We start from the raw sequence: 12979 nt of genomic DNA, 5'->3' as shown, positions 1-12979 counted from the left end.
CACCTGCATCCTCCTCTGGGTACCAGCAGCAGAGAAGAGGTGTTGAGCAAGGTCATATCTCTCCATCTGTTCCTTAGGTGCCATCTCTTTCTGTCATCATCCCTTTACCCATTTATCCCTTTATGAACTAGTCGCCTGTTTTCTAATATTTGTGGTATGTGGACTTCTCTTTTCAGGAAAGACTTACAGATTTCCAGGGATGACAAACTTTACTATAATTTAAAATAAGCAGGTGTAAGCTCTGTGCTTTACAGCTCTTTCATAAGATAAAAACAATTTTATAAATTAATACAAATAAACTGCAAAACAAAATTCAGTACCTAGTTAAAAATTATTAAAAAGCGAATTTAGAAATCAATGCAAATAAAATCATTAAACTTAGGATATTCAAATATGCATAATTTAATGTGACAAATGAAACTAAATTGCAGCTTGAAAGTTTAAATATTTAATGGCTACTGCCCAGGTTCTTTTGGGCAATATATATGCCTATATCTCTCTGGGTTATGGGATGACTCATCTTTCACTACTCTTCACTGTTTGGAACATAATATTCTGTAATGACAAGATAATTTAAGCCTTCCTCTAAGAAATCTGCTGTAGCCCTACATGTCCCAAGTTTGTTTTCCTTTGGGTATTCCATTAGAACTCTGTATTTATCATAGTACACTATATGTTATAAATTGCACATTCATCTTTCGGTCTCTACCATCTACCCATATAGTTTAAGTTGAATCCCCAGCCCTCATCCATTGAGATCATAAAATAACATTAAGATCTTTTTAAAAAAATTAACGGCTATAATAGGAACATTTTCCCATGCATTGCTTTTGAAAACATTTCTATTAACATCATAATATTCATCATACTTTATATTTAAAGACATTTAAATTTTACCCTTTTGCTGAACATTAAGCTTGCTTTCAGCTTTTTATTTTTATAAGTTTTATAAATTTTATTTGCAGCTCTTATTTTCTTAGAATAGATCTCTAATACTGAATTACTGATCTCTAATGGAAAAGACCCTGATGGTGGGAGGGATTGTGGGCAGGAGGAGAAGGGGATGACAGAGGATGAGGTGGCTGGATGGCATCACCAACTCAATGGACATGAGTTTGGGTAAACTCTGGGAGTTGGTGATGGACAGGGAGGCCTGGCTTGCAGCGATTCATGGGGTCACAAAGAGTTGGACACGACTGAGGGACTGAACTGAGCTGAATAGTCGAATTACTGGGCGCTGAGGAGTAAGGATAATCTAATGGTTAATGACTTTGGCTCTTGTTGGCTTTGTCTCCTGCTACCCGTGTGACCATAAGCCAGATGAATAACACCTCTCTAAGCTTCAGTTTCCTTATTTTAGTATAGAGAAATTTAGTTCATGTATATTCATATACCTATGAACAAGTAATTAAAGCAATGGCCGAATCTAAATAAATGCTATTATTTTGTACATTCCAAAAATAGTTGATGCAAGTATTCGCAAAAGACAGGTAAATTTTACCTGTGTACAATTGCAACTTCAGTGATTAGAACACTTCATCAAATTATAAAATTTTCAGTTAGAAAATGAACACGCAGTTGATTTCACAATATTGGCACCAATTTGAAGCACCTCAACAACATCTGCTTGGGAGAACTATGAAAATATTTACTTCTGTGAAACAATAAGAAAACCAAAGAAATAATGGCGCATGTTTACATTAACACCTACATGGCATTGCTTAAAAGCGTCTATTCCAAGCACGTACAGAGAGGTAGAGGGTAGTTTCCTTTACTCCAGGGAAACCCAGGCGGAGCCCATCTAAGGTTTTGGACAGCCGTTCGGCGTAGCAACAAAGTGCAAACTGCAAGAAAAAGAAAAAACCCAGTGGGCCTCCACTAGTTTTAACAAGGTAAGCTGTTCCAAATGAGAGTCTTTAGGGGAGCGTAAGTGGTTAAGTTTTAGCTTCTTCCATTCTTCCCGGATGTCCTAGAAATTTTAGTTCATTGGCTCCTTTCTGGTGGGGGGGGGGGGGGGTCTCAGTTCTCGCCCAGAAGCTTCCCCGTCTCCCTGGCAACCTGAGCTGCCACCAATTGCAGCTGAGGATTGGTGGTCACGTGGCCCCGGTGGTTTCACGAGAGGAGGCAATATGGCGGCGCCGGCAAGCAGTAGATGCGGGGTTTGAATTACTCTGCTTGTAGCGGCGGCATCCCTGCTGATGGCGTCTCTGCCGTTGTGCGGTTCGGTTCGGAGCCCAGAGGGACTTTCTGGAGACCCTTCTTCACAAGAAGATCAGGATTATGATCCTGAAGATCCGGTCAGCGACTCGGGTTCATATTCCCCGACGAGTACAGACTCTAAGTAAGGTTCTCGAAGAGGGACAATTAAATCCATCCTTTCTGTCCCGAAAGTGTACACGTGGGCTGGGGAGACTTCGAGAGTGTTGGCGTGGTAGAGAATAAGTGTTTGAGGTTCTATAATAAGTGGGGGTTATTTGCACCAGGTTTCAGCTGTGCGATAATGTGAGCCAAAATGACTGTTACTGTTACATTCTTTGTTATTGTAGGTTTTAAGGAGGAGGGTCTCTTTGGTGAGTTTTGTAATATATCAGAGTATAATCTGCTAGAGTGTTCACAAAATTCTGTTCTGTCGCAGTGTCTTCTTGCTTTGGTGTCATGATCTTTGTGACTTTAATCTCATTAGTATTTAGAGTGAAGGGACACCTTCTGCGTTTGGTCAGCTATTTAAATTACATAGGTTTTTCTGCCGTTATAAAACTGAATAGATATATAAAAGAAAGTAGATCAACCCTAGCCTCACCATTGAGAACAACCTCTCAACTTTGGGGGGGGGGGGTATTTCTGCTATATTTTAGCCTTGGGGGGGTATTTCTGCTGTATTTTCCTATGAACTTACATGGTTTTCTTGTTTTCTGTTTTGTGTCATAATGTAATTTTTAAATGCAGAGTATCTTAAGTATTATTTTCTACTTTTTTAATCCCTAAAAATGATGCAAAGTTATTTTTGTTCACAGTACCCAATGCTGCTTCAGTTTTGAAGGCATTTATTCCTTACTGCTATGGATTGAGAACTTTTTGAAAAGGTCAATTAAAGTAATTAGTGTTTGCTTGAAACAACTAGCTGTGTAACTGTTCTGGTGCCAAAGCATCAATCAATGACTGCCATATATAGTCATTCTTAGAATGACATTTTATATGTATTTAAACATAACAGGAGTATATAATGTGTATTTAAGAGTATCAGTTACTTGGCAGTTATTTTCACCCATAGGTATATAAAACATTTTTATCATTATCTTTAAAAAGCAGGAGGAGAAAACCATCACTACTGGCTGCTTAAATGTGTTCTAAAGGCTTAGTGAGGACAGATTATATTCTGGAAGACTTGAGCGAATTAAAGGATATCAAACACTTTGTGTAATCTTCTACTGTGGTCATTTAAAAAATAATTTAAAAATTCATAGCTGTCAAGCCAGGCTGCTTGAAGGAAGTATGGATTATGTGGAACCTTCTTTGGTCTTGCTATTGGAGCCATAGACAATGTGAGATTCAAACTCTTGGTTTCTCTACATCGTAGAATCACACACTTTTAGTCCAGAGAGCATCTATAATTTTCTTAAGGTCACACAGTTGAGTGTTCTCAGTGGAGAAATTTAGGAGACCTATTTTCAAAGGGGGTGTGTTGATTTTGATGAATAAATAAATGAGCTAGCCCTGTTACCTGGGAAGTGAGCAAGCTAAGTACCTTGTGTTAGAAAACGTGTTATTTCAAAGCATTTTCTGATTCAGAGAGTTGGACAGGACTGGAGCAACTTAACATGCATGCATGCATTAGAGAAGGAAATGGCAACCCACTCCAGTATTCTTGCCTGGAGAATCCCAGGGACAGAGGAGCCTGGTGGGCTGCCATCTATGGAGTCTCACAGAGTTGGACACGACTGAAGTGACTTAGCAGCAGCAGTGTGATTCCGAATACATGTATATATGTATTATATTTTAGTTTTTTCTTTAATGGCCTTTAAATTTTCTGTATCAGTTATTTCCTGATCACTCCATATGTCCCAGTATCTTTAACATCCTAATAATAAGACTACAGGAAATCTCGACGGTAAACTGTTTAGCTGGTCTGTATTTCAAGTCCTACCAAGATACAGTTTTTATGGCTGTCATTTCTTGGTGTTTAGAACGTATGAGTTGATATACTGACCTGACCAGGTAGGCTTCTGTCTGTTTTTTCCTTATGATATTTACCTCCCTAAGGTGCCGCGTCACCAGTGCAAGTGATGGCCTTCCCAGCTTGGACAGTACACTGGAACATGTGGATCAAAGATGTAGGGATGTGAACCTCAGCTTTCTCATCAAAGCTAAGAGATGAATTGCTTGTTGTCTTTCATTGCCTACATGGAGGTTATTAAGGAAGTTACGCCACTTACTGATTCACATAAAGTGTTCTGAACTTTCAAGGTTCCAGTTAATTTCTGCATATTCTTTCTGGAAATTGTCATTGTTTCTGACATGCTTTCAAACTGAAAACCGATTTGAGCTGCAAGTTATTGTCAGTACAGAATTAATAAGTTTATTATTTTTTAGAGATGTCTTTAAGGTACATTCTGGTTATAGTACTTTTAATAGGTACTTACAAGAAGAAATTTTTAAATTAGTGCAGTACCTCCTAACCTGGCATATTGGCTAGTCCCTGAGGAAGCTTCAGAGGTAATACTGGAGGGTGGGTTGGGTTGAGGGAACCATTGACTAGTTTTCAGTCCTGAAATGACAGAAATACATTTACTTGCAATAACTCCATGTTTATTTGCTTTGGTTTACAGTTATCCAACTCATTGAAGCCACATTGGTTTGTGTTGGCCAAAGTTACCAGTTCTCATAAAATTGACCTAGAGTTTTGATTTTTTCAAAGTGAATTGTTTATTGTTGTGAGTTTTAAAACTTTCATGGGGAGAAAAAGGGATACTTTAGAAAGAGAGTTAAGCTATAAAAAGCTGAGGAATGTCCACTGAAAATAAGAAGAATGACTGGAGACAAGAAATATGTCCTTTAAATTTTTTTTTCTGGGATATAACATCTTTATTGAAGTGTAACTGACATAATAAGTCATACAGATTTAAAGTGTACGATTTGATAAGTTTTGACATGTATACATCTGCCAAGATAATGAGCATATCCTTGTCTTCCAGAAGTTTCCCTGTGTGCCTCCCCAATACTACTCATGCCTGCCTCACTCCTTACAACCACTTATCTGCTTTCTGTAGTGATAGATGAGTTTGTATTTCCAGAGTTTTATAAAAATGAAATCATACAGTATGGACTCTTTTTTTTTGTCTAGCTTCTTCTACTCTGCATACTTATTTTGAGGCTCATTCATATTGTTGCCTAAATGTAGTTTTCTCCTTTTTATTTCAGAATAGGCCTCCATTTATTTCTGAATAGGATTGAGCATAGTTATTTTGAGATTCATTTTGTTACTTATATGTAGTTCTTTCCTTTTTATTTCTGAATAGGATTCCTTGGATATATCAGAATTTGTCTTTTTCTTGGGTTTTAATGTGGGAAGGTGCTAACTGAAGAATCAAAATGTTTCATTCAGAGTTATGGTGCAGTATATTATTAATAATATCCAGTCTAGTGCAATATTTTCCTTTTTCTCTCCTACTCGGAACCTTGACTTCTCTTTTCTTTTTTCTTTTATCAAATTACATCAATTAAAAAGTCAAACGGTATGTAGCTAGGCTTATGATGAAATATGGTAATTCTCTGCCACCATCTCCATCTCAGCATATTGAAGAGAATTCACTGTCTGCCTTGTTTCTCCACTAGTGTTGCCCATCTCATTTGCTGACCTCACTCTCTTTTTACTCAGGTCTTCAGATCTGATAAGTCTCCAATCCTGTTGACTTGCTTTTCTAATATCCACCTACCACCTCCTTCCCCTTCTCACAGGCACCGCCTTACTTAAATGGCTCGCCTGTCCCTTATACCAGTGGAGTAGCCTTATAACTGGTCTGGGTGCTTCTAATTTCTCCTGTTTTCTGTCTTTCTTCCATACAGCTGACTGTGTTTACTTTCTAAACTATAGTTCTAAATTATTTTTCTTGTAGAGAACCTATTACAAAAAGATACAGTGTAGCAGTTTGGATCAAAAGTATAATTAAACACAAGCATGAATATTACCAACAAAGCCAGCTAAAATGAAGTAGCTATCCATGTGCTTAACCAGATCATCCTTATGATCAGGAAAAGAAGGCTGAGATTAAAAAACTTAACTAATATTTCAGGTTTGATCACTGCAGACTGTATTGTTCAAAGAATTCAACCACTTCGATTACAATGAAATTTCTTATAATGTAGCCTGAAATAACTGAAACTTTGACTAATTTTGTTAGTATCCATAGCATATTTGCAATGTCAAAATACTTTTTTCAGCAGATTATTACAAGAAGCATTTTGGTTCAGTGTAATAAGTACTGGATTAAGAGTAGGGTTCCAAAAACCCGAAAGTGTTGACATTTTAATTTCATCAAGTTTTCTCTGGTTTTTAGAAATTCAGAATTACTTCTTGGTTGTAACTTATTATTTTACAAGATGTCTCAAGAGCTCTATATTCTAAGGGGCAAACACTTAAAGAGAAAATAAAGGCTGAATGTATAAGCATTTCTGTCTCTTTGGAAATGAAATCTTTGTGTGGCTGCCTTAGAAAAGACATGCTTTTCTTTAACATAAAAACTATCTTCCTGGTAACTGGGAAACTTTATGGGCCTTCATCTTTTTTAACTTTTATTTTAAAATTGGAAATATTAGAATAATTGTGTTAGGGCAGTGTAACTACTATGTGTGATGCTATATAGTGGTTGGATGATACATGGCATCATACATTTGTCTAAACCTGTAGATTGTACAACACCAAGAATAAACAGTAACGTAAATTGTGGATTTTGGGTGATTATGATTATGAGTTTATCAGTTGTAATAAATGAGCCACGCTGGTGAAGGATGTTGATAGTGGAGGAGGTCATGCATGTCATGGGGAGGGAGTATATGAAAAGTCGCTGTACCTTCAGCTCAATTTTGCTGTGAACCTGAAACTGCTCTAAAAAAGAAAAATCTATTAAGTCATTTTTCTACTCAAAAGCTTGATGTCCTCCCAAATAAATTCCAGATTCCTTAGGATGCTTTTTAAAGCTATTTTAGATCTGTTCTTTAGCCTCTCAGACCCATCTTTGATGATCTTCCTTTAAGTCATCTTTATTCCTACTTGCCTTAGCTCTGGCCACTAATTAAAAAACATCCTAGGGAATTCCCTGGTGGTCCAGTGGTTAGGACTCCACGCTTCCACTGCAGGGGGTACAGGTTCTCCCTAGTTAGAGAACCAAGATCCCACAAGCCATGTAACATAGCAAAAAAGAAAAAAAAATCCTAAACTGAGTGGTATATAAATAACAGAAATTTATTTCTCACAGCTCTGGAGACTGGAAGTCCAAGGTCAAGATATCAACATGGCCAAGTTCTGGTGAGGGCCCTCTTCCAAGTTACAGACTGCACATTCTCATTGTATTCTTACATAGTAGAGAGGAGAAACAAGTTCCCTGTGGCTCTTCTAAGGGCGTTAATTCCATTCATGAGGGCTCCACCCTGTGACCTCATCTAATTCTAATTACATCCCAAGGGCCCCACCTCCTGATACCATTGCATTGGGGGGTAGTGTTCAAAATATGAATTCTGGGGGAACATAAGAATTCAGTGCATAATATTACTACACTGAAATGGTTACCCATGCTCAGTCCTACAATGTTCTTTCACTGCTCCTACACTTTGTACGTACTTTGTTCTCTCTGTTTGAAATACCTTTTCTTTCTGTCTCTACTTGTCATCGTCATTCAAGGTCCCATTTAAGTGCTGCTTTCTCCTGGAACCTTAATTGATCCTTTATTTTGGGGGGCTCCAAAATCACTGCAGATGGTGATTGCAGCCATGAAATTAAAAGACGCTTACTCCTTGGAAGAAAAGTTATGACCAACCTAGATAGTATATTCAAAAGCAGAGACATTACTTTGCCGACTAAGGTCCGTCTAGTCAAGGCTATGGTTTTTCCTGTGGTCATGTATGGCTGTGAGAGTTGGACTGTGAAGAAGAGAGAGTGCCAAAGAATTGATGCTTTTGAACTGTGGTGTTGGAGAAGACTCTTGAGAGTCCTTTGGACTGCAGGGAGATCCAACCGGTCCATTCTGAAGGAGATCAGCCCTGGGATTTCTTTGGAAGGAATGATGCTAAAGCTGAAACTGTAGTACTTTGGCCACCTCATGCAAAGAGTTGACTCATTGGAAAAGACTCTGATGCTGGGAAGGATTGGGGGCAGCAGGAGAAGGTGACGACAGAGGATGAGATGGCTGGATGGCATCACTGACTCGATGGACGTGAGTCTGAGTGAACTCCAGGAGTTGGTGATGGACAGGGAGGCCTGGCGTGCTGCGATTCATGGGGTCGCAAAGAGTCGGACACAACTGAGCGACTGAACTGAACTGAGACTTAGTTGTGGATCACAGCAAACTGTGGAAAATTCTTAAAGAGATGGGAATTCCAGACCACCTCACCTGTCTCCTGAGAAGCCTGTATGCAGGTCAAGAACCAGACAGCTAACTGATTCAAAATTGGAAAAGGAGTACATCATGGCTGTATATTGTCACCCTGCTTATTTAACTTATATGCAGAGTACATCATGCAGAATGCCAAGCTGGATGAATTACAAGCTGGAATCAAGATTGCCAGGAGAAATACCAACAACCTCAGATATGCAGATGATGACACTCTAATGGCAGAAAGTGAAAAAGAAATAAAGGGCCTCTTGATGATGATGAAAGAGGAGAGTGAAAAAGCTGGCTTGAAACTCAACATTAAAAAAGATTATGGCATCCGGCCCCATCACTTCATGGCAAATAGAAGAGGCAGAAGTGGAAGCAATGACAGGTTTTATTTTCTTGGGCTCCAAAATCACTGCAGATGGGGACTGCAGCCTTGAAATCAAAAGATGCTTGTTCCTTGGAAGAAAAGCTATGACCAACCTAGGCAGCATATTAAAAGGCAGAGACATTACTTTGCCAACAAAGGTCCATATAGTCAAAGCTATGGTTTTTCCAGTAGTCATGTATGGATGTGAAAGTTGGACTATTAAGAAAGCTGAGCACCAAAGAATTGATGTTTTTGAACTGTGGTGCTGAAGAATTCTCTTGAGAGTCTCTTGGACAGCAAGGAGATATAACTAGTCAATCCTAAAGGAAATCAACCTTGAATATTCATTGGAAGGACTGATGCTGAAGCTGAAGGTCCAATACTTTGGCCACCTGATGTGAAGAGCCGCCCACTGGAAAAGACCCTGATGCTTGGAAAGGTTGAAGGCAAAAGGAGAAGAGGGCTCAGAGGATGAGATGGTTCGATGATGTCACCAGCTCAATGGATGTGAATCTGAGCAAACTCCAGGAGATAGTGAAGAACAGAGAAATCTAGCATGCTGCAGTTTATGGGGTCACACAGAGTCATACACAACTTAGCAACTGAATGATAACAAGATTTGATTTCTCCAGTAACAGTTTTTCTCCTGCATTGTTGTTGTTTAGTCACTAAATAGCGTCTGTTTGCGACCTCATGGCCAGCTCCTCTGTCCGTGGGATTTGCCAGGCAAGAATACTGGAGGGGATTGTCATTTCCTTCTCTAGGCAGTCTTCCTGACCCAGGGATCGAACCCACGTCTCCATTGCAGGCAGATTCTTTTACTGCTCAACCTCCAGGGAAGCCCTTGTTTTCTTTATAGCAGTTTTCATTCCTCACTTTTGGTGCTTGTGTTTGAGCTAGATGAAGAGCTGTCTGTCCACCTGACATCTTTTAAAAGCACAGTAAAGTTCTAACAGAAACTGATTTGCTGCTCTGTGATTCCAGTTCTACCAGAGTTAGATCATATCCTTAACTTAGTGCGCTGTAGACTTGCCCTGTTTAGCTGAAGTATTGGGATAGGGGATGGGGTCATTATTAGCATAGTTCCAGTGGAGATGTGTCCCTGATGTAAAGAGTTGTTTCATGCAGCAAGTTCACTGGCTCATCCCTTCTTCTCTGTTGTGCTTCACATTTGTTCCAGTGGTGGTTGTGGCTGGACTGGAAGGAACACCATCAGCCCACCCCAGGTTCCCCACCTTCTCAAGCTGCCATAACAGCTAGCACAGATTTATCCATTAAAATCATTGTTTCCTTTTAGAAAACAAGCAGAAGACTTTGGAGATGAAAATTTAGATATTGCTGGTAGACAGAGATTTGATAACTTAGAAGAAGAAAAAAAGATGTAGTATCAACATGGAATTCTTGAATACATCAATAATTGAGCAACTTATTAGCATTATCTAAAGTTTGTTTTCTTTAATATATTTCTGTTACAGCTTATGTAAGCAAACTAGATTATCTGCAAATTAGCAAGTTTTTCTCTAGGAAGAAGGCCTCTGCCCATATTTACCACATCATTTAGAGTTTGACCCCAATTGATGTGCCATCAAACTTTGCAGGCCGACTATAAATACACAGTTATTTCTGTTTAGAGCAAAGCAGAATAAACAAAGTAAGAATCTCATTGAAAGACATTTGCACAATAACAGCTTTGCAGCTTGCACCATAGGATCTCAGAAAGAGAGATGAAAGGATATTTATGTTAATATTGATTACTGTGACCCATATATCATAAAAATCTTAATTAAAACTGGTAGACTTACAAAATGAATCTTTTATTTTGAAATAAATTTATGTTTACAGAAAAGTAGCAAAGGTAGTACAAAGAGTGTCTGTAAATTCTTCACCCAGTTTTTGTCTGATGTTAAACTTTTACACAAATATGGCATGTTTGTCAAAACTAAGAAATTAACATTAGTACAGTCCTATTAACGAAACTCCTGACTTTATTCAGATTTCACCATTCCTGTGCTTAAGTCCTTTTTTGGTTCCCAGATCCAATCCAGAGTGTCATCTGGCATTAGTCATCATGTCTCCCTAGTTTCCCCTGGTCGTGGCAGTTTCTCAGTCCTTCCTTGTTTTTCATAACCTCAGTCACTTGGTTAAGGTAGTGACTGCCAGATTTCTTCACTGTGAAGCTGCTGTATTTCACTTCCCATGCTCTCTTCTTTGGAAGCTCATCTCTGAGTCCAGTCCACACTAAAGAGGAAGCAAGACTAAGCTCCATCCCTTAGAGTGGGGTGTATCTACATACAGTACTAATTTCACTATTAATGAATAGTTGCAATGAAAAGTTGGGGCTTCTTCTTGTTGTTTTTAGTACACCTCATCCATTATAATAGAACTAGTTTGAGAGTATGGTCTTTACACCTTTGTAAACTTTCTGGCATGTTTATCAGTTATACTCTTGATGTTTTTGTGATAGGAATTAATCCCCTGTAGTGGAAATAAGGAGGGCTTTCCTTGTGGCTCAGTGGTAAAGTCTACCTACAATGCAGGAAGCTGCAGGAGATGCAGGTTCTATCCCTGAGTTGGGAAGATTCCCTGGAGGAGGGCATGGCAACCCACTCTAGTATTCTTGCCTGGAGAATCCCCATGGATAGGAGTCTGGCAGGCTACAGCCCACAGGGTCGCAAAGAGTCAGACCTGACTGAAGCGACTTAGCACGCATGCACAAAAGTAGGGAACCTTCTGGGAATCCTGATCTGTGGCCTTAAAGGCAGTATCTAGTTTTGGTTCATGTGTCACCAGCACGTAGCTGGAACCTAGCAGAGATTGTTGGAGACCTCTTCATTTACTGCTAGGGGTTGGAAGAGTGCAGAAATACAAGAGCTATATCTAATAAAGGTGTACATTTCTCCACAGTTCTGACTCTGTGGGGCAAGAGGACTGGAACTGTCATTTATTTGTCCTTAACTGTGCCAGACAACGTTATTTTAGTTGCTGTTGATGACAGCTCTGTGAGATAGCTAGAATCCATTTACTAGAAGAGAAACGCTAAAGCTCAGAAAAGTGAAAATCTCAAGAGAACAGTCTGAACCAAGGTCTGTGACTTCTCAGTTCATTTTCCTTTTATTTTGTGTTTTGTCTTCACTTGTAGTTTACTACAGTCATTTCCTTGTCTTTATTTTTGCCTCTTATCCCCTTTTTAAAAATTTCTTCCTCTTTTTAGAAAGCAAATTATTCTGCTTAAAGTGAATTATTTTTTAAATCTAGAGGTTAAGAAAATGGATCTCATTCATTGCTGGTGGAAATGTGAATTGCTATAGTCTTTGGATAAAAATATATATGTATATACATATATATCACAAGTATATATATGTGTGTGTATGTACATATATATATTTCCCTACATAAAAGGACGGTTATTGTATTGTTGTTCGTAGGAGCACCCCCCTCAAAAAAAGTGAGTGTAAAGCTTATCAGTAGGTGAGTAATCAAATTCCCTCATGCTACATACCTTAATGTAGCCATTAGGGATTTCTAAACCATGATTTTAAGTGATAAATTATACAGGTGTGTGCACGTGCATATGTATAGGTTCCAGTCACTTTTTCAAAACAAACAGTAGCAGATTTCCCTATATATTTTATATTGTTATAAGAACATAGATTTTCAGAATTTTTTTTACTGAAGTATAGTTGATATACAATGTTATATATCAATATATAATGTTAGTTTCTGGTATACAGCAAAGTGAATCAGTTGTAGTTATGTATCTGTATTCTTTTTCATATTCTTTTCCATTTTGATTCATTACAGGATATTGAATATAGTTCTTTGTGCTATATAGCAAGGCCTTGTGTGGTACATAGATTTTAACATCATTTATGTCAGTGAAAGGTAGGAAGGGAGGATGACCTGTACAATAATTACATGTCCGTTTATTTAGAATGAGTCTGCCTATATATATAAGGATGCATGAAAGTGCAGTTGCTAACTAGAAATCTAGTCAGCATCACATCTAATCAGTCTCAACATC

General features: G+C 38.5%; 1 protein-coding gene across 1 annotated transcript in view; it reads left to right on the top strand.

Moving 5' to 3' along the window:
* Positions 1–2198: 2198 nt before the first annotated feature.
* INTU (inturned planar cell polarity protein) overlaps positions 2199–12979 on the top strand; it is a 76199-nt gene continuing 65418 nt past the window's right edge. The window contains exon 1 of the mRNA XM_052655018.1: positions 2199–2341. Coding sequence (XP_052510978.1) covers positions 2199–2341 — 143 coding nt within the window. The remainder of the gene's footprint in view (positions 2342–12979) is intronic.

Source organism: Budorcas taxicolor, chromosome 17 (assembly GCF_023091745.1).
Source record: "Budorcas taxicolor isolate Tak-1 chromosome 17, Takin1.1, whole genome shotgun sequence".
Lineage (NCBI taxonomy): Eukaryota > Metazoa > Chordata > Mammalia > Artiodactyla > Bovidae > Budorcas > Budorcas taxicolor.
Note: the sequence above shows the minus strand (reverse complement) of the source record. Positions and strands in the feature narration are given on the sequence as shown.